This window comes from Hippichthys cyanospilos, chromosome 3, assembly GCF_059441005.1.
Source record: "Hippichthys cyanospilos isolate Australia breed blue-spotted pipefish chromosome 3, RoL_Hcya_1.0, whole genome shotgun sequence".
Taxonomy (NCBI): Eukaryota; Metazoa; Chordata; class Actinopteri; order Syngnathiformes; family Syngnathidae; genus Hippichthys; species Hippichthys cyanospilos.
In genome coordinates, this window is record NC_142371.1 from 1130540 (window position 1) to 1157980 (window position 27441).

At 40.0% G+C, this 27441-nt stretch overlaps 3 protein-coding genes across 3 annotated transcripts; 2 read left to right on the forward strand and 1 right to left on the reverse strand.

Moving 5' to 3' along the window:
- Window positions 1-266: 266 nt before the first annotated feature.
- LOC148425336 (protein FAM171A1-like) lies at window positions 267-20602 on the reverse strand. The gene is made up of 9 exons (XM_088409680.1): window positions 20198-20602; window positions 15111-15338; window positions 14442-14534; window positions 12046-12204; window positions 10511-10684; window positions 5898-6014; window positions 4177-4291; window positions 3750-3867; window positions 267-3411 (listed from the first exon to the last, which is right to left on the reverse strand). The coding sequence occupies exons 1-9, from the start codon at window positions 20298-20300 to the stop codon at window positions 1939-1941; spliced, it is 2580 nt and encodes an 859-aa protein (XP_088265806.1). The 5' UTR covers window positions 20301-20602; the 3' UTR covers window positions 267-1938.
- A 784-nt stretch (window positions 20603-21386) lies between these two features.
- On the forward strand, window positions 21387-23571 carry LOC148425337 (rano class II histocompatibility antigen, A beta chain-like). The gene is made up of 5 exons (XM_088409681.1): window positions 21387-21705; window positions 22008-22262; window positions 22493-22777; window positions 23238-23348; window positions 23455-23571. Exons 1-5 carry the CDS (start codon window positions 21660-21662, stop codon window positions 23532-23534), a joined length of 777 nt encoding a protein of 258 aa, XP_088265807.1. The 5' UTR covers window positions 21387-21659; the 3' UTR covers window positions 23535-23571.
- A 1157-nt stretch (window positions 23572-24728) lies between these two features.
- Window positions 24729-26771, forward strand: LOC148425338 (H-2 class II histocompatibility antigen, A-U alpha chain-like). The gene is made up of 4 exons (XM_088409682.1): window positions 24729-25064; window positions 25164-25424; window positions 26104-26385; window positions 26477-26771. Exons 1-4 carry the CDS (start codon window positions 24989-24991, stop codon window positions 26605-26607), a joined length of 750 nt encoding a protein of 249 aa, XP_088265808.1. The 5' UTR covers window positions 24729-24988; the 3' UTR covers window positions 26608-26771.
- The last annotated feature ends 670 nt before the right edge of the window (window positions 26772-27441 follow it).

Sequence of the window (27441 nt, forward strand, 5' to 3'; positions counted from 1 at the left end):
CTAGTCTAAACAGTATTCTGATGAATATATTGATGTAACACAAAAATCCACCCATTTTGCATATTGCTGTTAACAAGAACATTATATCACGCTAATGAGAGCTCAGGTAACAACCAATCACAGCTCAGCTGACATATCACATGACCTGATTCAGAAAATATAAGTGCCAGGATTGGTTGTTTCCTGAGTGAAAACAACTGTTCTCACAGTCAAGTGAATATCCAAAAAACACAAAAGGTCAAAAACACATTATTCCAGTCGGGTCGTTTATTCAGAATAACTTCAAATATATAATGAAAATGATCAATGCACACACAAGTTGTACTGCAACTCTGCTGAAACGTTTTAAGGATACCCAGAACACAAACTTGCATTTTTTTTTTAACCTGGCAGAAGGAAGAAAGAGACAAACAAAATGATCTAATATGATTGTTATGCCTATGCCTATTGATCCAGAGTGGATTTGATTATTTCCCAGCACTCTCATCTGGGTATAATCGGTTATTTAAAAAACAAAAAAACAAAAAAAAAAACATGCATCACTCAGAAAAACAAATTTGAATCAAATGCTCACCCTTCAAATGCGCAAAAGTAACCTGTTACCTTGGCCTACATTTGTTTTATCCATTCCCTGCTGCACTGCAAATTATCTTAGTGCCTCTCAGTGGGCATGTGGAATAATGTGAGCTGTGCGCAATTTTGTAAAGGAACATTTTCCGCATACTTTTGGTCACAAGCGGGAACGAGAACGACGGCTGAGGTAGAGGAGAAAAGGCAGGATGAAGGCAAAAGAAGGTGACAACTAAACAGCAATCTTCTCACAAAATCTGCATCTTAATAAAAAGGCACTTGGAACGTTGGAAACCAAAGGGGTGAAATACTGCAATTGGTAAGTTTGGTTTCAGTTAAAACAAAGATACATAATATAAAAATAACAACAAAAAATAAGGCTGGCGAAGAAGAAAAGCCCTTAACATATAGGGAGAGGAAGTTAAAATACTTGACGTAGGTAATCAAAATAAGAGTGCTAAAACAAACAAAGGCATCTCAAGCAGGCATATAAACGCGATGCATAGCATTTAGAGCAACATATGCCAGTCAGTGATTCAACTCGTACAAAAACCCTTCATAGTATTCGACAGTATCATTACTGGAGGTATAACTCGTAGTGGTATCACATCTTTGGCCTCCAACTGGGTGTTGTGTTACATTGTCTGATTACACGACAGTGCAGATAGTGGTTTTGTTTCATGTGTAGTTAACGTAAAACACTCTTGTGACCTGATAAACTGGTCTTTTAACAAACCTCTCGCAAAAGATTAACGGTGTAGGAGTGACTCGTTATTCTTGTGCACCCAAAAGCACTGCAAAAAAAGAAACAGGAAGTAAAGGAATAGAGTGCTTGTACTGTCAGTGGTCCAAGGCCAATATGGCTTAAGGAAAAAAGTTCCTAACGTCCTTAGTACGTGGAAATCATCCAGAAAAGGCATATTTCTCTTGTGCATGAAAAAAAAACACCCTCAAGAGTTCTTCAGGCAAGGTACATTCTGCCTGTTAGTGGCGCGTTTACACAGATGAGGGCGAGGGTGTGAAAAGAGGATGACAGTGGTTGTTTCATATGAAAAGGACACAAAAGTTTATAAAGAATCCAAGTTGTCCCTTTGCTTGATGGATCCCAGTGCTGAAGAACACCACTCACAAAAAGTTTGGGGTGGGCGTTGTACTTTTAAAGATGAACCAAATATGCATCACAGCAACTTACAAACTTGTGCATTCAAGAGTTTTGAGGTGGAATTAGGTTCAACTAAAAATGTTAGGATGCCGTTTAGGTTCATTCTGAAATATCTGCGAGCCAACATTCCACATTTTGAGAGTGGAGGATATGTCAGTGCTATATAAAATTTCAATGGGCCTCTCCTCATGTCGTCACCTGAGAATTTACTTCATATTGAAGGCCAGCAGGGGTCGCTCTTCCCTCCTCTGCCAGGGGCTCTTCTTCTCTTCTCCATCCTCGGGTGGCGCGTCATCCTCGGGGGAGGCGGACAGCAGCGTGCCATCCTTCCTGAGAGTCATGCCATCGGACGACGTCAGAAGGGGAGGAGGAGAAGCGGGTGAGGAAGAGGAAACGGATGGGGGTTCCGCATTTATTTGAATGCTCGCTGCTTGTTCCTTGACAGACTGGACAGACCCCAAGTTGCTGTCCTGGGAGCTGTACTTGAGGGTCTCCTTGCTGCCTGCTCCGTCTAGATCGTCCACGTACACCAGCGGGGTGAAAGTCGTGGTTGGCGTTGCGCTCTTGGACAACTCCTTCTCCATCTCTGGCTCCTCATGCTCTACGTCCCGTCCTCGCCGACCCGTTCTGGGCTCGTTCAGGTCCACACCCGAGTCCAAGCTGGCGTCATTGGCGCTGCCGTGCCTCCGCCCACTGCCTTGCGGGGCCCCTGCGCTTGTGGTATTGCCGTGGCAACCGGCCCGCTGGAGGTCGATGTAGGAATGGCGGATGTGAGCATTGGATCGGCCGTCCAGCGAAACGAACCAGGCACGTGGGTGTGGCAGAGGCTTGCCTCCTCTCAGCTCCATTAAAGTCTTTTCCGCCAACAGGGTGTCTTCGCTGTTGATTTCCACCAGGCCTGTTTCTCTGATTGCTCCTGGAATGGAAACCAGCTTCTCTCCTTCATCCTGCTCGTTGGGACACGGCTCACAGTTTTTGGGGGTTTGTCCCGAGGACTGCGAGGCGTTGAGTTCGGCCTGGATGGTCTCCAGGTCACTCTGCTCATCCGTCTGCAGCAAGAGGGCTTGACCCGACAGGGGGTGCTCCCCGGGTAGCCGCATGTAGTGAGCAGGGATGACCAGGGTGGGCCGCACCCTTGGGTAGGTTTCTCCGCCACTCAGCAGGTCTACTGATGCGCAGCAAAGCAGCTGGCCCGGTCGGGCGAGTGAAGGGGGCCGTTCAAGATGGTCAACGGAGCGGGAGAGGAGATAGTCAGGGGCTCTGCACGCACCGCTCTCCCCTCTGGAAGGGGAGTGAGGTGGGGAGGAAGGGGAGATGACCACACCGCTCAACTGATGTTCTGACAACGGGCCATGCTTGGCTGGTGATAGTCCGTCTGATATGTGATTGCCTGACGAGCACACGGAGACGTATGACTGACGGTAGCCTCGGTCGGTTCCGCACGACATGGCCGACTTTAGCTGCATCGTCTCGGCAGACTGCCGGTAATCTCTGCTGCGAGGGGTCAGATTGCCGAGGGACGAGCCGTGGTGGCTGTTGCCCAGCGAAGAGCGGCTGTGTTTGCTGTGCTGGATCAGGCTGTGCGCGCGGGGATCCTCGCCGCACTCGTAAGCGGTTTGCTTCAGCATCGGTGTGGTCATGTCGGGCTCTGTCGCAGTAGAAACAAGCTCCAAATGCACCTGAGCAAAAATAAATGAATACATAATTATTCATCATGCAGATTGGAAGTTGATTAAATTCCAAAACTGAACTTGTAAAGTATTATTTTGTCCCCTTTTTTATTATTTTTTAAATCTTTTGGTTGGACAACAAAAAAGCACAGTTTGCACTTCAAGTGGATCGTTTTAACTCAGCTGATCACAGCTTAGCTTGTCAATGTCATATGACCAAACTTCAAAAACAGGTGAGCCTTGATTGGTTGTTACCTGAGCCTGGGGCACCTGGTGCCATTTTCATTTTCATTCAATTTGTGATCTTTTTTTTTTTCTGTCTGACAAGCAAACCGTGATATACCAACCTCATTGCTGATGAGATTGAGGTGGGACATGGACGTCGCTTGGTCCCTCTTGCTGCTGTCCAGACCAGAGGACAGTGTGAGCTTACGGTGAGAGCCCCGGGGCTTCAGACAACGACGCCTGCTCAACACAGAAAGACAGAAACTGGATCATGTCTGATGATTATTACTTGGTGGATCTATTTAGTGACATTTTACCAATAAAATGCAGCTAGGCAGTCACATAACGGCACACAAAAGTTTTCAAGGCGATTAATTTACAGTTTGTGAAACATGGCATATTAAATTAACATTTTTTTTTCTCTGAAAGTAAACGAGAGGTTTTTGTATGAGGGTTACATACTCAGTAACAAAACAAAGCAAAATGCCTATCAGAGAGGCAGATACGTCTTAATTGTAATGAAATACAGCACGGGTTCAGGTGACACACCTGCAGTAGTACAGGAGGACACAGAGCAAGCACAGCAAAATGAGTGCCATGCCTCCAAGAATAGCCAATAGAAACATGGTATGGTACATGCCGATGTCTTTCATAACCAGCAGACCTGTTGGAAGGACAAGGGGCACACATGAAAGAACCAAAATTACAAAATCATTTGCTTAAGGACAAAAAAATATATAGAATCTAAATAAAATGTGAAGGTACAAATCCACTTCCAATGCAGTTGGGACATTGTGTAAAATATTAATAAACACAGAAAAAAATATTTTCAAAAACGATTCCACCAATATTCAATTGGATAAGCACAAAGACAAGGTATTTAATGTTTAAAATGATAAACATTATTTATGTAATTATTTTTTTTGCAAATATTCGAATTTGATTCCTGCAACACATTCCACAGAATTTGGGATCGGGCATGTTCACTCCTGTGTTACATCACCTTTTCATCTGACAACACTCAATAAACACCAATTGTTTTGCTTTGTAGGTGTAACTCTTTCCAATTCCTGCTTGATGTACTATTTCAGTTGTTCATAAGTTCGGGGTCTCCGTTGTCAGATTTTGGGCTTCATAATGCGCAACGTATTCTCAATGGGAGACAGATTTGGACTGAAGGCATAAGATTTTGCTTGGATGGCAGCATGCGTTGCTCCAAAACCTCCATATACTGTACCTTTCAGCATTGATGATGTCATCACAGATGTACGAGTTGCCCATACAATGGGCACTACCACACCCGCATCAGAAAATTTTGAACTTTGCCCTGACAACAATCCTGATGGTCTTTTTCCTCTTTTGCCCTGAGTACACAATGTCCATGATTCACAAACATAATTTTAAATGTGGACTCATGGGACCACATCACACTTTTCCACTTTGCATCTTTCAAATGAGTTGGAGCCCAGAAAAGGGGCCGGTGTTTCAGAATGTTGTTGCTTTATGGCTTTCACTTTGCATGGTAGAGTTGTAACTTACACTTGTAGATGTAGCAACAAACTGCGTTAACTGACAATGGTTTTGTGAAGTGTTCCTGAGTCAGCACTAATATCCTTTGCACGGTTATGTCTGTTTTTAATGTCGTGCCACCTGATGGATCAAAGGTCACGGGCATTCGATAATAGTTTTCAACCTTGGCGCGCAGCCATAGAATATTCTCGAAATATTTTGATGATACTATGGAATGCAGATGATGGAATCCCTAAATTCCTCATAAATAAACATTCAGGAACATTGTTATTAAACTGTTTGACTATTTTTTCATGCATGTGCTCACAAAGTGGTAATCCTCACCCCATCTTGTGAATCCTGTGAAAAAGTGACTCTTTGTGTGGACCTCCTTTTATACTCTATCATGACATTCACCTGTTTCCAATTAACCTCTTCGCCAGTGGAATGTTCCATGTTCTTTGAGCATTCATCAACTTTCCTCGTCTTTTGTTGCCCCGTCCCAGCTTTTTTTGAAACCTGTAGCAGGCATCCATTTTCAAGCTTGCAAATATATGCACAAATAGGTTCATAATTTGAAACATTAAATATCTTGTTATTATAATCTATTCAGTTGAATATAGGTTGAAGATCATTTGCAAATTATTGTATGGTACTCTGTTTTTATTTCAATTTTACACAACACCCAAACTTCATATTTGAATTAGGGTTGTAGATTGCCATTTAAGGCGCAATGCGAGTCAAACCACAATGAATCTTACTTGACTGGGGTGGCGACATGGCGGCCACCCAGTACCCCAGCTGAGGAGCAATGTAGGTGAGGATGAGTTGGTTGTCTACTCTTCGAACGTGACCCCAACTGCTCTTTATCCAGGAACCTGTACAAACACACGATTATGATCACAGAAAGTATTTTATCATCAGTTTCTATGCACTGTAATAATCTTCAGGACTATAACATGGATTAGATGACAAGAAGCACAGGTGTCGAACTCCAGTCCTCGAGGGCCGGTATCCTGCATATTTTTTAACCTTCTCTCTCAAACACACCTGATTCAAATGATTATAAACATTTTCAAGCTCCTGCAAAGCTTGCTGAAAAGATAATAATTTGAATCAGGTGTGTTGGCGAGGGAGAAAACCGTAAATCATGCGGGATGTCGGCGAGGACCGGCATTCCACACCTACGTAATAGAGTAAGTACAAGAAGTGCTTGTTAAAACGTTTCTTAAGGGATTACGTTAGCAGTACTTGTCCACACGGTGGCAGCATTCTACTAAAATTCACCTTCACTCAAAGATAGAGCAGGGAACTCGGGTGGTGCTGGGCCTTGTTCTTTTATTAATTCGCACTATTAATCAGAAAATAATTTCAAATGTCACCTCTAACAAAAGGTGATAGGTCACAGAACAACACCTGAGTTCCACCCTATAAAAAACGTTTCATCATTACTCATTTCTTAAGAGCAGGGCCAAGGAGGCTCAAAAGTCTACATTTTGCATTATTATTTCTATACATGTTTTTTTGGATATAAATAATTCCAATTATATTGAAAAATAAATAGTTAAATACATAATGTAAGTACAGCAGTTGGATCATTTGGACTTGGTCATAATAAAAGTAGCTTGCATGCTTAAAAAGTGAAGGCACCACTGCTGTAGATTGTACCACAAAAAATCCGGACTTGCAATAAAGAGAAAAACATGATTGCACATTACGAGGAAAAAAAAAATGAAAAGATAAACTTGGTTTAAAAGTTGCTGCAGAATTTTACAAAAGCAAATAGTACATATACCATTATAATAAGCACTTCTGGGGAGGATTTTGCAAAGTTCCACTTAGGTAAAAGTTTCCCCCCTTCCAGTGTAGCCCTGACCTTCATAATATTGTACCAAGCCACTTGAAAGACAGGATGAACCTGATGAAAAACTAGCTGCAATCTTGGCAGTGCCACGACCAAACCGCACAAACAGATTGACTGACAGGCTCTTCAGAACAGAGGAAACGTTCACATGCAACTTCCCATGGATGTCAAGGACAACACGATGGAGCTTGACCCTTCTTCTGTGTTTGCTGGCACATTAGCAACCTCAAATACTCACTGATCTTTAAGGGGACAGGAAACCAAATAGGATAGATGACTATAAACAACATGGTAAACGTAGGAAAAACCCACTGCTAACAGGAAAAAACAGTACAAATGGAAGTGGAGATAATAGCGAGAAGCAAAGGGAGCTACTGTGTGACTCAGCACCTCAAGCAACACACACCAATCACTGAGTCATGTGACCAGCCCTGCCCGCACTTACCACAGTTCTGTCTGAGGAGGAGGCTTCCCTGCATGTCTCACTTGGTTAATATCAAAAATTGATGTTGCCATGTTTTCTTTCAACACATGGCCAGCTAAGTGCATGCTTGCCTGATCTATTAATAAACACAGGCTTGTCTGCAGCACAAGATAAACAGGTTTTCAAGTGACTGTGCATGAGTGTGTGTGTGTGTGTGTGTGTGTGTGCACATCCTGCAAACCTTTTACCATGCTCATGTATTCCTCCAAATGTCTAAAACGTTTGCCTCTCATTTATGTCCTCCTTTCAACCAATGCATTACTACAAACAGGCGCATAGTTGCTCGGAGAAACCCAATCAGGTGTCAAGTGACTCTTGTTTTGTTATTTATTTGGTGCGGTTGCTGGGGAACCAGGGATGTAGCCCGCAGAGGGGTCTTGGGATGGCTTCTGTTGTGGAAATACTGCAGCATGTGCGTAGGCTACAAATGTGCATGTGTTCCCTGCCATTCTAACAAAGCCTCTTTTGAAGCACTGGACCATTGAAACGCCAAAAGATTCTCATAATAATCACACAATGATTCCTTGAGATATGAGTAAGCAGACAAGCCCTAATTATGCCGTTTTTATGCTTTGACTTGCAAGCAAAAATTTGAGATACAGATACTTCCTTTTTCCTTTTGGGGAAAAGTCAGGTAACTGCAATTTTCCCTTTTGCGAGATGCTATTGATTAACATATGAACATGAAGTAATTGATGAGGTGTCTATTGAATGCTTTTGAATGCTTTTGCTGAACAAAACAGCAACATGAAACTTGTAAACAGACTTTCAGCTGAATGTAAGTTAGTTAATTTGATCAAATGTCCTGCCTATGCTGAATTAAATGACTGTTTAATTTTTTTCTAGTGACATGTGATGTTAGGTGATTACATTATTATCGAGTGTATCCAGGTTTGTGTTCGGGGTAGCCACATGACTAATTTGTTCCACCCAGTCTGCTTGAGCTATTGCGGTTTTGCTGAATTTTTCTCCAAATGCCCATTTTGTTTTGTATTCTCTGATGGTTCAGTTGATATTTATTGTACAAATAAAGGTGTCACAAGGGGAGCAGACTCTGGACTAAGAAGCAGACAGGACATGGAAGTGGAATAGACCTTATATACAAAAATCTGATGCAAACCCCAGCCAGCAAAGAAAACTAGACCTGGGAAACTAGACTCGTAAAACTACAATTAGAAAACCATATAAAAATAAAATAGGAAGAAAGATTGACATGACAGCTTGTGAGCTTGAAGTTCCGACAGTGTGTCACCGAGCTACTCAAACTGAAAAGCACCATACCGCACCTAACCTTATGTGATAAAAATAAAGTACCAAATAGGAGAAAAGAAAACATCAATGACCCAACCAGTCACCATCAGTCTCAACAAAAGGCTTGCCCCTGAACAGATGACTCCCCCTCTCCATCTGCAGTTGAGCAAATAAATGCCCCAGCAAATCCACTTTGCTGTGCGCGCTATGCATACAGTTCATAAATCCATAGTGTAAGCAGCATGCTTTGTATATTACAATGTTTTGCATCACCAGCTGTGAGAGCTGCAAAGTTTTCAGGTTTAGGTTGAGCACTGCAGACATGTCTGATTCAAAAGATGATGTCATCATTGACTCTGACTGGCATTTGCAGGTGTGTCACACTGCGGGGACTGTTGCAACCATTGTGTGGGGCCAACAGGGAAGGCTTGGGCTGGGTCTGCGTAAACTAGTCTTGTTATATTTGAGATAAGACTGCTCAGTACACTACAACTAAAGCGACACAATTATGAAATTGTTGGGAAGAACAAAATGTACGTAACTTAACATGAACCCAACGGTAACTGAAGTGAAGAGACCAGACTCATTTTAAAATTTAATAAGCAGCAGTATAATTATATAATTAATTATATAATAAAATAGTTGAATAAACAGATGGAGTGGGTGAGTGGGAGCTGTTTAATAGTCTGATGGCCAGGTGGAAATAGTCATTAGACCCGCTTTTCATTATTGTGCAATTGGATATGCAAGGATGTTATACTTTTACACCAGATGCCCTGCAAGTCCATTCAGCAAGCCTCCCTTTCCATTTTCTCAATGTTAGCTGATTTCAGGCCCCTTTTTTTCTCTCCCACAGGACAAAAAAAAAAAAAAAAAAATAAATAAATAAAAAAAAAAAAAATCAAGGATACAAAAACAGGTCCTTGGGATTGAATGTCGAGATTTTTAAGCCATAAAAATACTTGCTTGGAAATGAATTAATGCATCAGTCACTCATGATAAAGAGAGTTTATCTTATTTTAGTTTTATCATACAGTGGCATATGATTTTATTGTTTGTCTTAAACTAATTATTACAGTAACAAAGTTGATTTAAAAAAATGAAAACAAATTAACTTTGAATGAAAACCAAATAACTTACACATTCTTTATATACAAATTGGGCAAGACTCATTTTCAACAAATCGTTACTTGATTGTTTTTTTCCACTGTGGTTTGAAATGGTTTTTGTTATTGTTAAAAGCCGATCACTCAAAATCATGCTAAAATAAGCAATTACTTTTCTTTCCTTAAAACGTTCAAAAAAATTTTGCAAGACTATCAAAGTGCACGATGACAGTAAAAGCAGTGATTGAGCAATAATTGTAAGTTATAGTATGGCCTTTTAAGCACTTAAAAGTCAATTGTTACTGCATCTCATGTCACTGCAATCCCCAGACATCATGCAAATATGCCCGGCAGTGAATGTAAGCAGAATTTAAATGGCATCAGATGTCAGATTTGCAGTAGGTAGGTTCTGACCTTCATTCACGGCTCCACCTCAAAGCTACATTTATTTACTTGCAGCTGTTTACCATAAACTTGTGATTTGCATTCATGCTGCTTTTCCAATTATCTATTGAAATCATCCTTACAGTAATTAAAATGAATATGACAACATTGCAGTGATTGCAGCGATGATGTGGATATGTATTTCAGAAAAATCCATACTAGACATCCGACCTCGTGCTTGGAAGAGCAGTAAGCGCCTATGTGTGTGTTTCTGTCAGTACGTACCCAAACGTGGGTCAAATCTCCAAGCAGGGACATCGTTTTCCTTCAGGACACTGTCTGAGGGCAGTGGGATAGACACTGTGATTGGCTCATTCACCTGCAGCTCCAGCCCATCGCTAGCCAATAGGTGGACGGAGACGGCCAAGACAGGAGTCAGCTCCACAGGCTTGTCTGCTCCTTTTTAGGAGGGAGAGCAAAAGGTGGGGGTTTAGAAACATAAAGTAACATAGATAAAGGAGAAATGTCAGGAGGGGTAAGATAGACAGGAAAGAAAACAAGGGAAGGGCAGGAAAGAAAGCGAAGAGTGGAAAAAATGGGAGGTTGAAGTGTCACAAAACGTAAATGTGTCTGCCGGCGGGGAGTGAAGTCTTTTGAGGGCTATTCAAGCTGAAGGAGCAAAAAGCCCTCACACACGTTTTACTTTTTTTTTTCTTTCCAGAAAAGGAGGAAAGCCCACTTGCTTCAATTTAAACTTAGCAGATGACCATGACCTGGATGACAGAAGGGATAATTTACTTATTTTGCAATATTCCGCAGTAAAAAGTTAATTTAAGTCTATAATTAATCTGATAACTAAATTATTTTTCATGGAGAATTGATAACTTAAAAAAAAAAAAAAACATTTGGTGATTTGCTGTCGACATCTCATGTACTTAATGCTTAAGTGACAGCTAGTCAGGGCTGAGCTTGTTATAAATAAAACAGGTGACATAAAACAGGTGAGATGTGAATAGCCATTACGGGAGCCCTGAGTACATGTGATGTCATTTTCAGTCAACAAGTAGCAAAACTTTTTTATGGTTATCAATTGCACAATATACATTTAAAAAATTACTATCAAATTAATTATAGGCAAAATATTAACATTTTACTGCAGACAATATTTGAATAAGTTTTGGATGCCTTTGTTTGCCAAATTCCAGGTTGATGAAAACACAACCACAATTAAATATTATTTAAAATGAAAATATTATTTTAAGTATTTTTTTAAATCATTGTCACACTACAGTCTTTTAGTAATTTCAGACAGCTACTTCTTGTTTATATGTTGCCTAAAAATGTCTCAGTGTTTTGGTTGAAAATTTGCTTAAATATTGTTAATATTTGCTCTTCTACTATTATTATTATTAATGGTATTTTGACATAGTACTTTTGCTCTCATTGCTCCGCAAACGTCTTCATTTGTTCTGTTTGCTAAGGCAAACGATGTGGTGCTTTTGATTGTGCAAAGCACATTTAGGTTCCCCTCTGTATGAATAAGCTATATACAGTATTCTTTTTGATTAAATGCCAATTAAAAACGGAAAGATGAATGAGACACGACATGATATCCGGGTAGGAGGCTTATGATAAAGCAGGGCATGCACACAGGGGTTATTGTGTTTCAGAGGGTCATATAGACTAGAGAGAGGCCTGCCTTTCTGATGTGTTGTTATCTCGTATCTCCTCTCTAATCCCCAACTCAACCCCCACTCAGCATCACTCCACATACAGGAGTCATGATCCTCTTTTTGGTCTTCTCTGTCTGTTGCACCTACCTGTGCCATTGCCAACAGAGACCTGTAGGTGGGGAAAATGCTGGATGTGTGAGGTGGAGTCAGCCACAGTGAGTAGTGCAGTCAGATTGGCGTAGGACGCGTTTGCAGGTAGTGTCAAAGCTCGGCGCTGGAAATGAACACTGGGCTGGCGTTTAAAACCTTGCAAGGGGGCAGAAAAACTACAGTCATACACTTGTTTGGGGGAGAAATCGCATGAGCATAACTGGATTTTTGTTGGCTCATTTACACACTGAACAGAGTGTGTTGAGTTTACAGTGCCCATTTTTATGGTCACTCGCAGCCTGTGGACTGTTTTCTTTCTTTTAACTTCAATTGTTTATGTTTTTTTTCTTTGCATGAGGCTATTGAGAATTCCAACAATAAATCTATTATTTATCCTGTCTCCTGGCACCTAGAGAATATCAATAAGGTTCCATAAATAGGAGAAATAGTACACCACTTTTCTGGCTTGGCAAAATGATATCATTGTGGTCCGGCACAACATTCCTGGGTGGTGAGCACACACATCCAGCTGTGTATGAGTGTTTTGTTATTTTTGTTTTGCTTTGGGTGATCATTCTGTAGCGCACTAATGAAATGATGGCTTGAAATTTGGGTGTAAGAGCTGAGATTTTAATCTATGACCTGGTTTGTTTAAAAGGAAACAACCCTGTTTCTGTTGATTGTGCATCCCCTTCCTAAACTCTTCATGCTTTTCCCCCCACTCAACTCATGTCTCACCTCATGTTCCTCCTTCCGTTGGACACTTTTACCCATCCCCCCTTTTCTCAAAATGCTCCACCCATCTCCCCATTTTTCAGCACAGATTGGATCATCTTCCCCCTCACGCCCCCCCTCCATTTCATTCTTTTTTTCCCCTCGTGCCACACGCCAAGGTTTATCTCTCCCCAGGGCTCGCCTCGTCGAGACAAACATTTAGAAGTGTGTCAGACGGGACATAAACTACCCCGCAGCAACAGTTTACATGTTAATGGCGTCTGTATATTTATTGTCTGTCGGTGAAGTGTATGCTTTAAATGACTCCCTTGTCAGTCCAAAAACACAAAAGGGTCAGCACACAAAAAGACAACTAATTTAATTTTGCCTGATTGAAAAAGCTCCTTCGAATACAATCGCGCACATGTTCAAAGAGCCTGGCAAATGACATTATTTGTGTTTGTGTTTGCAGACCAGGGTAGGACTTATATAAAATACTGAACACTCGAGACCCGTCTTGACTAGAGTCCCAGTAATACATGGGCAATATTTCTTTTAAAGATGACAGATGGCATGTTAATAAAAATCAAATATGCATGAACTACGGCTTGACAAAATGTAAAAATGTACTACGCGATAAAATGTATGGATTGATGGATGGATGGATGGATTTAGAAGCATGCAGCTTCTAAGTGTTCGGTTTAATCATTCACTTAATGTGACCACTAAGGTGTAACTTGTCATTATAACTTCTATTTGAGATTATTAATATCCAAATAAAGTGCTGTTAAGTGATGCATCTACATTATTATTATTTTTTTTTTTTTACATTATTTTTTAGAAACAGATCCATTTATTTTCTTAAAATACTTTATGGGCATTTTGTACATCACAAAATAAAGTCTTTCCTTGAAATACAGATTAAATTCACTCCATGACTATGCTGGTAAATCAAAACACCCATATCTTGAATCTGGTTTTTGATACAAATTAAAGTCTATTAATCTTTTGTATGCTCCCCAAAAAAGTCCAACTCCTTTTTTTTTTTTTTTTTTTTTTAAATGTCATCGATACAGCCCCTGGTGTGTTTGACTTGGCCACTAGAAGGAATGAAGGATAGTCATGCAGCTAGAAAAGCATAGAAAAAAATCTAATTTGTAGTCATTTTTCACAGAGGATAAAGAATATACTCTCTTACTATTGTTATACAATATAATCCATCCACATGCGTTGATCTGGCCTTTCATGCCCAAATATACCCTGCTTGAAGGATAAAACTACCACATAGATGATTTTTGTAAGCCTGTCGATAGAGGTTGCATTGTTTGCATTAAGAAAAATTTGCTAAGGTGAAGCTATGTGATTTAACATGTCATTCTTTTTACGTTTTAGTTTTACAGTATTATTGCTGTCTGATAATTTTGCAAATGATTTATTTATGAATAAATGAAAACTTTAAAAAAGGGTTGTTGTATTTATTAATTTGATCAAAATTTAACTGTCCAGCATGAGTGAAAAAATTATTAAACATTTTATTTTGGGGCCATATTGTCACTAGCCCTACGTCACTGTATATGTTGCTTAAAGTTGGCAGCATTTACTCATGCAAACACCCTGGAGCCACTATAATAAGTTGGTTGGAAAACAAAACAAAACAAAAAATAAGACACTGCATTTACCTTGGAAATCTGACACGATCTCCACCACATCCTCAAAGACAGTCAGTGTAGCAGCTCTCTCTGGTAGAAGATTCAGGCTAATGGAGGAAAATACTGCAAGACAGACAGCAAGTATACACAGTGCATTAACAGAGCAAATTAAATTCTCCAATGCAGACAATCCTGCTTCTACCTGACTATAACACACTGATTACTATCAGACATTAACAAGTCATTGAACCATCTTTATACATTTTTAATAATGCCTGCTTCCTGTCGGCAGCACAGGACACATGCCTAACCGGGCAGACTGCACTTCTTTCGTTACTCTCCCTTCCTTCCTTTCACTTCTCCATTGTTCCGAACTGGTAAGCGTGATAATCCAATTGGCTGGCGTTCCCGTTGGCTTATAATAACCCCCCCAAGCTCTCTTCTCCATCACAAAGCAATGAATGTAACTTGCACACGCTGTCGTTCAGCGGCCCCTTTGAGAGATGAGCATGTGCGTTTGTTAAAGGGGGCTTAAGCAGGCCTCCACGCTAGCTATTTGGCAGGGAGTGTAATAAATTAGTAATGGAGCTGGCCACTCATTAGCTCACACACCTGGCATGAACCCATACATTTCACACATTCAAATGGCAGCGCATGAAGGGGTGTGCAATAGACTGGTCCACTTCATTTGACACATACCAGGTAGCCGGGAGGGTGTCCACGGCACAGAATTTGGCACATATCCGGGTTTGGTTGCGGTGATGACCAGCCGGGTCCCTAGACGGTATGGGAAGCGGAGGAAGGCGTTGCCGTCAGCTTGTGAGGTTTCCGTGGTTACCAAAGTGTGGTTGGCAAAAAGCTGTATGGATGCTCCTGCCAAAGGCTGGTGAGTGCTGGCATCGCTCAGGTGGACCTTCAGAGTCACGTCTGTGAACACAAGACAGAAGGCTAATAAGATTTTATGCCTTCGCTGTAATACATAATGAGCCCGTGAAAATAACCTCTTAGACAGACGTTTGGTTAGTTGTTCTGCCCTTTGGCTCCAGCCTTCAGAGAATGAATTCCACATCTCAACCTGGTGACAACTTCCTGGATTCCTACCAATGCAACTTCCCCTCAAAAACAATGGCCCATTTCCCTTCATCCAACATAGGCTGGGGCATACAAAAACAAAAACATCTCTAATAAACAGCAGTTAAAGCATCAAATCAAATCTGAGCAACACATTATGTCTCAGATTGTCAGTGACTTAAGTATATTTTTGTAACTATTGAGGAATGTTGCCAAACCCTTGACACTACTAAGGAAGCCATCGACGAGAATAACAAAACGTCATACTTCTCTTGCAAGAGCAAATACGTTTATCTTAACTCTTCAAACCTTTAAAACTTGTTATATGCAATAATCAAAGAAAGCCATTATATTAATGAGCACTCAATGTGGCAGGTACACACTAACAGGAAGAACACAAAAAAAAACCCACACACAGCTGGCTTTTGTTTTCTTTAGGCATAAGATAGGCTATTTCAACTCGAGGTCATAAACAATTTGCCGAAGATACCGATGGCCACCACACCACAGCTCTTGTGTCATCAGTAATTGAATTTCATGCTCTCCTTCTTACTTCACTTTCTTATCCTCCTCTTTCTCTGCCTCTTGTTTGCTCTTCTGTTTTTTTCCTCTAATTCTCACTCTCCTCACTCTTCCTGCTCCCTTCATTTTACTTCAAACCACGAGCAAATAGCTTCCAAGTGATATAACATTGTGATTTTCTAGGAATTCTACGAACAATTATGCATATATGACATACATATTACATCTTGATATTACACATTACTACAGCTGTTTCTTAATTATTGTGAGAAATCAATAACATGATCAGGGTCTTCACATAAACTGGTAGCCCTTCATATTACTCAGTACCAAAGAAGTAGCTCTCAGTTTCAATAAGGTTGGCAACCCCTGATCTAGTGTCATAGGTTTTATTTTGTAATACTGTATTCATTTTCTGTACTACCAGTTTAGTCATTGCCTAAAGGTATATTGCCAAAGTGAAAAACAGACAGGTACACACCTCTGCTTTGCTCTGAGGCACTTGTTTGATCATTGACTGCTGATTGACCCATGGTAACCTTTCAATTAGCCTGAAAGGTTTTTCCACTCCCTGACCCTAATCATGCCCACCTCCCCCATATGAAAACATCTGAATTTTGCCTGTGTTTTGTGAGCTCACCTTTAGCAACATGCATGCAAACCCTCCCCCATTTCAAGATCCCACGGACGACCTCTGACAATGTTTATGTGAGGTCAATCCAAGTACAATCTGTCCCTAAAAACAGAGCTGCACCAAATCATACATTGGTAGAGATCCTTATTATGGCGCGTCATAATTTGAGCTTGCGCAAACTAAAAGCATGACAATTTTTACAGGGGTGTGGCGTGTCCACTTTTTGACCTTTCACTGCATTCTTCCTTTTATTACATTCACACAAGCAAGGCAGAGTCTTGGAAGAGCACCAAGAGAGCGCTACAAACTCTAAACTGCATTTTGACTTGGTGCATGTCACGACCTCACTTCCTGTTCTACTCCCAGGGATCTGTTGTTAGGGGTACCAGCTGCACTCACTTTAAAAAACACTCCCCTGGGAGAGCCCGGAATGACAGGCAAGAACTCACAAATGCAAGAGACCCCTCCCGGCTCTCATTCAATAAATCAGCAGTAGGGTGACATCATTGTTAAACAAGCTAAGCATCTCCTTTGCGCTCTGTCATGGGAGAGAAGGGAAGCATGAAAAGGAACTTCAGATCATAACTCCTTAGCCACTCCATATCAACATGGATTTGAGCACCATATGGAGAATAACAGCATAAAAAGCCTGTCCAATTTTCAAATGCAACAAAAACTGCAGGATGGCAATCTATGTTTGCTTACGAGTTAAAAATACAAACAAACAAAAAAAACAAGAGTGCTGTACCATCCATGTCTGATTTATTAAACTTTGGAACTACATTTGAAGTGGTATCTCTATGGCATATTTTAGTCATCAACTTCACAGGTTCTCTCATTTATTATCATTTTTATTATTTCTGGCTCATCAGCTAGAAAATTGCATCACTGATGACTTATGCTTACAAAATAAAGGCATGTCAAATGTTACAAAGGTGTCACTTACAACGCAATTTAGCAATACATTGCTTTATGTTCCAATTAATTTGCTCTTAACTTGAGAAGAAAACCTTGTACTGTTCCTATCACACTATTAAAAAGCAGTAATGTTTACCTGCAATGCTGAGTAGGAAAAATACTGATGACTTGAAGGTCCTTTCATCAGTACTGACTGGAAAATAGCAAGACAGACTCAGATTTGTCCAAATATGATCCAAGTAAATGCCGCACATGGAACGAAGGACAATGGAAGGAAATGCTACCATGTCACAACTGACAAGTATGGATGTGCGCACGTTGTCACAACAAATTGGTTCCCCGAGCTTGTTTCAATACATCCAGCAAAAAACAAAACATAACAACACTAAATCTGCAACACTACAAAACACAACAATATCCAACACAAACAAATCAGCCTACCCTGCTCAAAATTGCCCTTTACTCTCACAGACCTTGCTAGGATCATACAAGATGAAGCAAAGGAAATATCTTGCTATTTCTTCCATCATTTAAGATATAGCAATTTAAAAAAAAGGCTTACAAGCATGGGTGAACATATTTTTTTTTCCGTGTGTTCACATGAATAACAAGACATAGTACTTAGTATGCACCCTTTATTTCATTAAAAACTTTCTTCAGTGCTCAGTGTCACTCCCACATTAGTAGCACCGTCTGTGTGTGTACACAGACAGCCTATGTCTTCGAAAGGTATTATGACTACATCAGTTATGGTTTGCATGGTTCGTTCGGGAGCAAGTTTAATTAGTTCAAGGAAGTCAGAGGTAAATTATCTGTCAACTGTACAGTATAGTGACAAAGTCAATGATCTCCTTCATGAGACGCAGACCAGGGAGGCAGTCCAAGCCGCTTCAGTAAACAAACAAATATTCGTTGGATAGGAAGACATAGGACGAGTGTGCTTAGATTCATGAAAGAGACAATTATGTAGAGTTTGCATTGTTCTTCCAGTTTGTCTCGCCATCTAGCAAGAGGGTCACTAATTATTGCTTCTCAATTAGCTTGTTTGCTTGCCATAAATTGCATTACATTCATGTGCTCTTTTCATACTTGTCAAATAAAAGATCAGTGAAGGAATTTATCCTGGTGACAAGGTAAAATCCATTTTCCAATTTCCACTTTTTAGGAAAAAAAAAGTCAACTTAATTTCAATACATGGAATTGCTAGCTGCCTCATCCTTGCGCATCACCTTGGACAGTAGTGCTCAGGATTATTCAATCAAGGCATTGTTGACGAAATTACTATACAAGTGTCCCAAAAACTAAATATGTTTGGATTTCAACAATGTAGTTTCTTACAACAATTGTATCTGTATAAGCTATAGGAAGGGACAAATAGCACGGCAGGGGCTGATGCTGCTATTTTCCCCTCATCTGGATTAAAAGAAAGGATGGGGAACTAGGATTGATCCAATTAACTCAGCAGGGGATAGGGTGGTGAGGTTACATAATCAGGCCAGGAGATTTAGTGGCAATCAAGACAGCAAATCTATCTTTTGGTCCAAGTAGCTGCCAGTCCACTCAGGTACAAAATCAATTAGCAGCCTGACCTAGTTTGTACTAACTACTTGTACAGTTTGCACAACCAAATCTAGGGAGATACAAACTGTAACACAAGAGTTGACCAGACACGTGTGGCAATGATTGGCACTACTACTACAATTAGACAGTGAGCATTACAGTAAGTCTTGCTTCATTCAGTCACTGCCTGACATGCACAATCTGCAACAGAATCTATTGATTGATTTTCTAGAATATTGCAGAATTATACAACGTAAAAACAATTGTTAATTTTACCAGCAATAGTCAGTTCTGAGTGGTCAGAAAAGTCTAGCGGTGGACATACTGTATATCGAAATTAATTGTTAACACTGAAACTGAGTTTTGTTTGTTTACATTCAACATGTAATGAATATTTAGGATTCATGCCATTAGGGGTGCTCAGCATAGTTATGCTGAATTGTCCCTTGAGCACAAAAGTTTGATTCAAAGTCAATTGAAACTCAGAACCTCATAAGTATAAATCTGTAGTGATTTCCGTTACTAAACAATGTTGCTTCACATAATCTACAAATTGAGTTGTAAAAAGAGAAAAATGTATTTGCATTTACACTGTTGCTACCAATAATGCAACGTTTGGCTAATGTTCTGTGATGAAATGTGACCTTTAAATTGCACATGCAATAAAATGTATTACAAGCTAGCCATGGGCTTTCAACGGGAGTTCACCTTTAAGTTTCTATTTGGTGACTGTAAAGGTTTGAGTGCAAATATGACTTATATTTATCCCTCCCTTCTTGGTCTGCCCAACGAGATTGGCGCCTATCAGATACAACGGATAAATCAAAACAGGCCTGTGTAAAGGATGAGCTCGGTTAGAGAACGGACTACAAGGGCGTACACAAAGCTGGACATAAAACATAAACTATGCACAAGTTTTGTCAGCCTCCAGCTAGCCTGGCTAACATTATAAGCTAGCTAAGTTTGGGTCCCATCAGCATCCCGCTAGGCTAGCGGTGCCATTAGCTTCTAAATACTACGAACCACTTTCATTTCTCGAAACAGGTCCAAGTGGGCCAAAATGTTCGGCATAAGTCTTTACCTTCCTCCGACGTTTTGCTGGAGCCTTCTGAAACAATAAGTCCGATAACGAAGAGTACAAGCACGGCGGTCCGACTCCTTTTTGCTTCCACAGCCCGCATCATTGCAGATGGGAGTATCAACGGCTAAATAAAGAAAGAATAAAAAGGAAAGTAGCCGCCGAATCTTTTCGGGTTTGACAAACTCAACAAACGCCCAAATTGGCGTTTCCTCTAATTAGTCCGTGAAGGCGGCGAGTCTCCATGTTTAGCAACATCAGCACTGCTAAATTAAAGCTGTTTCTCGTCTTCCGTAGCGCATCCACAGCCCTTCTTTCCTTGCTTTCTTTTTCATCGACGAGCCAGGGTCAGAGAGGGAGGCAGCCCTGAGCCTCCGAGAGCCACATGTCCAAAAAACAGCACCAACAGGCGACTATATCCATGCGAGGCTTCGCTGACATTTATGAAACTCTGTCGCCCCTTGCTGGTAGAACGCCGTATTACATAATAATCATTTTTAGTTGCGTCTTTCAAAAGCGAAGCAAGAGCTAGTTTAGATACGGTATATAGCTAGATCTAGCTTGCTAGTTATCTACATATGTTTACAAATATCAGCAAAAGTTAAGCAATTTGGGCCACCACCTCCAAAAGGGCCCGCCACATTATTTGAGAAGGGCTGGGTTAGTCACTAATGCTAATGCCAATGAATGTTTGAAAAACACAAAAGTGATTGGGGACCACTGGCCTCAAGGGTTAGCCAGCTCTCATGCAACAACAACAAAAACATTAAAATGGTAAATGGACTTTCACGGCGCTTTTCTACCTTAGGTACGCTAAGCACTTTACACTAACTAGTCATTTACCTAGTGATGACACAGCATCAGGAGGAATTGGGGGTTCAGTGTCTTGCCCAAGGACACTTTGACATGGTCTTGCTGGGCGGGGATCGAACCCACAGCCTTTCAGCTGGGAATTGACCACTCTACCACCGCGCCATACCGCCCCAAAATTAAAACAACACACAAAAAAAATAGTGGGCAGATTGTTTGGACTGTCCTTTTATGTGTAGCTCTTATGCTGAAAAAGTGTGAGCAGCCATATTAAAAAAATAAAAAAAAAATCAACTGGAGTAATTACGCCAAAAAGAAAAATGGGAAGACGGTAACTACTTCCTCATGGCACAGGGAAACATTCACAAGAGAGGCATTCTTCTGCAAGATTGAAGTTAGTTTCAGAGGCTTTAATTTAGGAACGTTTTGTTTTACATTTATTATTGACATAACTGTTTTACAAATACCAGCAAAAGTTAAGAATTTAGGGTCGGTGATATTATTTTTGGAGGAGGAGTGTGGCTACTGTAAGAGAATTGTTTAAGCAAGCAAAACTGGTTCAGTGGGCTTTTTTTTTTAGTGACGTCCAACAGAGCATGGGAGTATCAGTATAAACTTCATCCTAACTGTTGGTTTGTTTTTTACGGTTGTCGCGATGCGTACTCTCATCATCATTCTCTCGTCGTTGTTTTTTCATGCAGGTGAGTGCATTTTAAATAGACTATGGAATTATGTGTGTTCAGAACTAAAGGGCCACATTATTGTTACAACACTAGTGAATCTAATTACAAACTTTAAAAAAGAGGTTCAGATCTAAGTGGAAAACAATGGGGAATATTAACATTTTTATGTTCCCAATTTCAAAACATTGGGATATTACTTAAAAGATCAAATATTTAATGTTCAAAATGTTTTATTATATAATAACATATCGGTAATTTCCAAATAGAGTATGTATGTATTTTTCTTTCACGGCGCTGATTTATTACTTTCAATGTTACAGATGCTCAATATGCCTATGGGCAGGTTGAATGCAAGGGGACCTCCAATGATGATGCGGTTACTGTGGAGAAAGTGTACTTAAACAAGATGCTTTATCTCCAATTCAACAGTACTTCAGAAGACATTATTGGCTACACACACAGAGCAAGGGAATTAGCGGAAATTGTGAAAAATATGCATTCAGAAGAAGCAAAAAAAATACTACGCCGATGCAAGAAATGGATCACAAGTGCATATGATGCCTTGTCACAGAAAGGTGATGTTTTAACCTTTAGAAAGCTTTGGGGCATACAAAATCAATCGTAATCAATCAAGGGTTGAACTAGATGCATTATTTCCCCTCTAAATGTTGTTGGGTTTTTTTGCTTTGTGCTTTTTGCAAAGGGAAGACTATCTTATTTTGACTTCCTTCTCTCCACATGTCCTGATACATCTCAGTTCAATAAGATTTCTTTGTCACGTGTCGTGTTTTTCGCAAAATTGCAGTTGAGCCAAAAGTCCGGCTGCAATTAGCCAAGACGGCGGCGGACAGTAACTCTCAAGCTACCCTCGTCTGCAGTGCGTACAACTTCTATCCAAAGGATATCTTGGTGACGTGGCTCAAGAACGGCAAACACATTACGTCTGATGTGACAACCACTGAGTCACTACCCGATGGCAATTGGCTGTATCAGAGGCACTCACACTTGCAGTACACGCCGACGCACAGGGACACAATCAGTTGTATGGTGGAGCATGCCAGCTTCGAGAGGCCGAGGATTTATGACTGGGGTACGTAGACAGGTGACGTTCCTCCAAGTGTAAGTATTGACTAGCCACTCGGTGTCAATTTTGACCCGATTACTGCCAATGATATAGAAACATCCAACAAAAAGCATAAAAAACACAAGTGGTTATAAATTAATGTAAATTGTCAAAACAGGCAGAGGTTCAAAACGGCACCTCGTGTGAATTCCTAAATGCTTGCAAATGGAATTTATTTGATGGCAAAGTTTGACTGAAAGACCTTAGATAAAGACAGGCTGATTGCCACAAGTGGAAAATTGTAAAAAAAAAAAAATGCTTTTGATTTGATGCCCTGGCGATTTTGAAATCAAAGCAATTTTTTTTTGTTAAATCATATATTATTTTAGCCACTTTGACCACAATTGAATCAACGTTAGTGGTTCAGTTTCAATATATAACCTACTTCGTCATTTATGTCAATAATGTGCTAAGATGATAATTTCAGAGCCCATGCAGGAGTCTGTGAGGAATAAAATCATATTGGGATCAATGGGGCTCATCGTGGGTGTGGTTTCTTTATCTGCTGGCTTGATTTGCTACAGAAGAAATGTGTCAGGTAGGTGCCAAGTTTTTCAGATTTTCTACAGAAAACTATTACATGATACTGTACAGTGTGCAGCCATCTGAGTAGTTGAACGATGTTGCGTGTTTCATCTTGCCAGGCCTAGAGAGAGCCTCAACAATTGCAATGCAGTCAGGGGATGGCAGGGAGACATCGACTCACCTCCAACATGAAGAGTAAAAAAGAAAGAGACAAAAATAAAAGTGGTTAAATAAAATGTTATTCAATATTAGTTGTGTGGGCTTTGTTTTGTAATGATATTCTATTTGAATTTATAGGTATGAATTCATTCATTCAGTCAAAACTGTTGGATTTGTTGCCATCATGTGAGCAAAGGTTTGGACAAAGAAGCAGTTAGGACACCGGAGTGGAAAAGTAGAAAGACATTGTACACAAAAAATCAAAGTAATCTCAGTGAGTAAGAAATGAGACATGGAACGGTAGACTCAAAAACTGGACTCAGAAATGAGCTAAGAAGACATCTTAAAATGACAGCTTACCTACTTGAGAAGGCTTGCATATGAAGATACGTGTAGTTTTCAATCAAGTGATCAGGATTTGACTGTCTCCCTTGTCAAGGTCCGTATCGGGAAGACAAGCTTAGCTTGAAATTGAATTGCAAGTAGACCACTTCTTGTTTAATCATTTAGGTTCTTTTTCGATACAACAGTACTCCGATAACATCTACTATGTTATGAATCTCCTCAGATGTGCTAAGATAACGCTCCGATCTCTACAAATTCTATTAATCTCTCACTGAGTGAAGACAAGTGGAAATCAAACCAATACCGTTTCATTAATGACACAGAATGGTTGACAGAATGGTTGCCTACCTTTGTCTAACATCAGCCTCGAGGCTAGATAAAATAGTAGTTAGCATGGTGGGAGTCAGCACCGAATTCTGTAATCAAAGCATCCTACATTTCTAACCCGTATGCATGTTTCAAATAATACCATGCAAACAATCAACGGATCCATCCATCCATCCATTTTCTGAAGCCTCTTATTCTCACAAGGGTCGCAGGCTTGCTGGTGCCTGCGGGCTTCAGGCAGTACAGTCAACTGATATTTAACATAAAATCTATTATATCATTTATATATGTCCTATTATGGACAAAAAAATGAAAAAAAAAAGTCTAGAATAGTAGGTGCATTTGGCCAGTTTTGAGAAAGGGGATGTTATAGCTAGAGACAAACTTGTTAACTCATTTGAAAGAGCATCATGTCTTTGTGAGTACAATTGAAGCATGAAAATACAGGTATATACAGTATGTACAGTATGTACAGTATGTACGGTCACACAAGCACATCTTCCAGAGACATCTATAAAGAATAACACGGGCTTTCCAGGTATAACCAAAGCAACAAACATTTATGGTGAATGATTTTTTTTTTTATAACATTAAGAACTCACTCGTTCAAACAAGACAAAGTACAAACGTTTCACTTTGAAGAATGTATGTATATTTAAGGTCTTTAAGTTCCAGTTTAAATTCATTCAGCCATTAAATCTGAGGTAATGTCTGCAGATAGATTAAAACCTGTTTTGCAAGGTTACAGTCATTACACGGAAGAAGCCATGCTCACAGTGAAGTCTTTCATTTTCATTTCAGTCATGACCGATCAATGAGTTGATGATCTGCAGCTTAAATATGAAGATTTTCACTTGCATCTTTCTGATAATGAAATGTCTCTGCATTTATTCACAAGGTAAGAATTAAATTAATACGTTTTCATGTGACATCCATACAAGAATGGTGGCATGTTCTTTTAAGAAGTGATTTGACTCTAGCTCTTGTTGTATTACAGTTCCTCTGAAAACCTGGTTGTCCCTGTCCTGTTCTGCCGACACTTATTCTGAAGTTATGGCAGACAATGGCAATGAGATTGCATATGTGGATTTTTCTCGGCAGGAGATTGTTTACACGATTCCCAACTTTATCATGTATGATCCACGCGTTGTGGCAGACAACCTAGTTTCATACAAGGGGGCAAAGGTGAACATCAAAAACTGCCAGAGGCTTTTAAATGTCATTAAAAATGATGTTGAAATTCCAACCTTCATACAAGGTAAACTACTTTTTTTTCAACATCTACAGTATATTCCTACAGTTATCTTTAAAACAATTTACACATTAGACATTAAGAGCACTACAGTTCATTTGAAATGAAACACAAGTAATGAGAATGTTTGAACAAATGACGAGGACGAAGAAAAGTACGTCTGCCATTTATACCCATACATTGAAATGATGACATTAAGACAACTTAATATTCAGCTGTGTCCAAAAAATTAGGGATAGAAACTTCAAATCATTTTATTATTGCAACATCATTTTCAGTATTAGCATCAATTTGCATTGCTCCCCTTCAAACCGCAACAGTATGTTACTCGATATATGATGTAGAAATGCCTAAAAGAAGTGTGTTTTAATTGCAAAGCTATAATTTATGTAACCACTAAAATCAGGGGTAGACCTAAAATCGCATTTTTGTAGAATTCACCCAAATTGCAGTAAAAGAAACAAAGAGACTTACGGTATTTGAAGAGAAGCCTTTTAGACGCTTATAGCATTATTGTAAGTCTCAGATTCTCTGCCCTCTTCAGATCGATTTTTTTCATCGGGAAAGTTATGAAAATAATTTATAGTTGACATGTTCATTCCTGTTGCATTAACTAATAACCTTATGGAGTACTACATATAATGTGTACCCAGTGATTATGCCTTTTCCACTCTGCCCCATCCAGATCCTCCAGAATGCGCTATCTACCTTGCAGACGAGCTTCAGATAAATCAGGAAAACACCTTGATCTGCTTTGTTGATCATTTTTTTCCACCCAAGATCCAAGTTCACTGGACTAAAAACGGAGTTGAGATATTCGAAGGGGTGACTCTTGGTCGATATCATCAAAATGAGGATGCCACACATCACCATTTGTCAACACTGACATTCACACCAAAGGAAGGGGATATTTATGGATGCATTGTGGAGCACTCAGCCTTGGACAGGCCACAAACAAACTTTTGGGGTAAATATTTTCATTTGTTTTAGTTGTTAATATGAAAACAACAAATGCTTGTGCAATAAAAAAAAAATTGTTGCCTCTTTCAATGTAACAGAAGTGGAGTTCAGTCACCCAGGCATTGGACCAGATGTTTTCTGTGGCATTGGCCTGACTGTGGCCTTCTTTGGAGTTGCATCTGGAGTTTTTTGGGCAGTCAAAGGGCGCCATGTGACCCCTGTTTTGTAATTATAGCTTCCATATTGATAAATAAAAGCAGAGATTCTCCACTAGTGGTGTCCACTCAGGGTTGCATGAGATGTAACAGAGGTTTGGTATGATATTTACATGTTTCCATTTTCAACCATAAGAGTATTTTCTGTATGCCTTAAATAAAAACAACATGAAAGGTATGGAATGGTTTAATCACAGTCCAACCCCCAATGGAAACGGATACGACTTACTGCTGAGAATCCGGACCAAACTCTGACATAGGTGCTACAGGGACCGAACGGCCAGTGTCAAGGGGTTTAGTACCCTGTACTCCCGAAGCAACAAAACTCCCCAAGGGACACAGTTGAACGCCTTCTCCAAGTCCATAAAAATGAATACTGGATGGGCCAACTTCTTGAACCCTTGAGCATCCTGCCCAGGGTGTAGAAATGGTCCACACTTCCACGGCCGGGGCGAAAACCACACAGCTCTTCTTGTATCTGAGGTTCGACCTCCTGATTGACCAGATGATGCACAAGCGAACACTGCCGACCCATCCAGATCCCCATATCTGTTATGAAATAACGATTAACTACAAATACGATTTTTATATTATTTATTGTTTGATTATCTATTGTTGTGGTTACGTGGCAGTTAATCTCTCATAAAGCATCGTGACAAACCAATTGATAATTAATATAATGATTTTCAGACAATATGTGGGATTTGGAGTTGCAGGTCATTAGATTTCAAGTTACGGCCGTAAGCCTGTGAGTCAAATTTCATAAAATAATTTATGACTAAATTGGACAATCACGTTGCAAACGATCAGTTTTTGATGTACTGAATTGTCAAAACAACGTATGATTG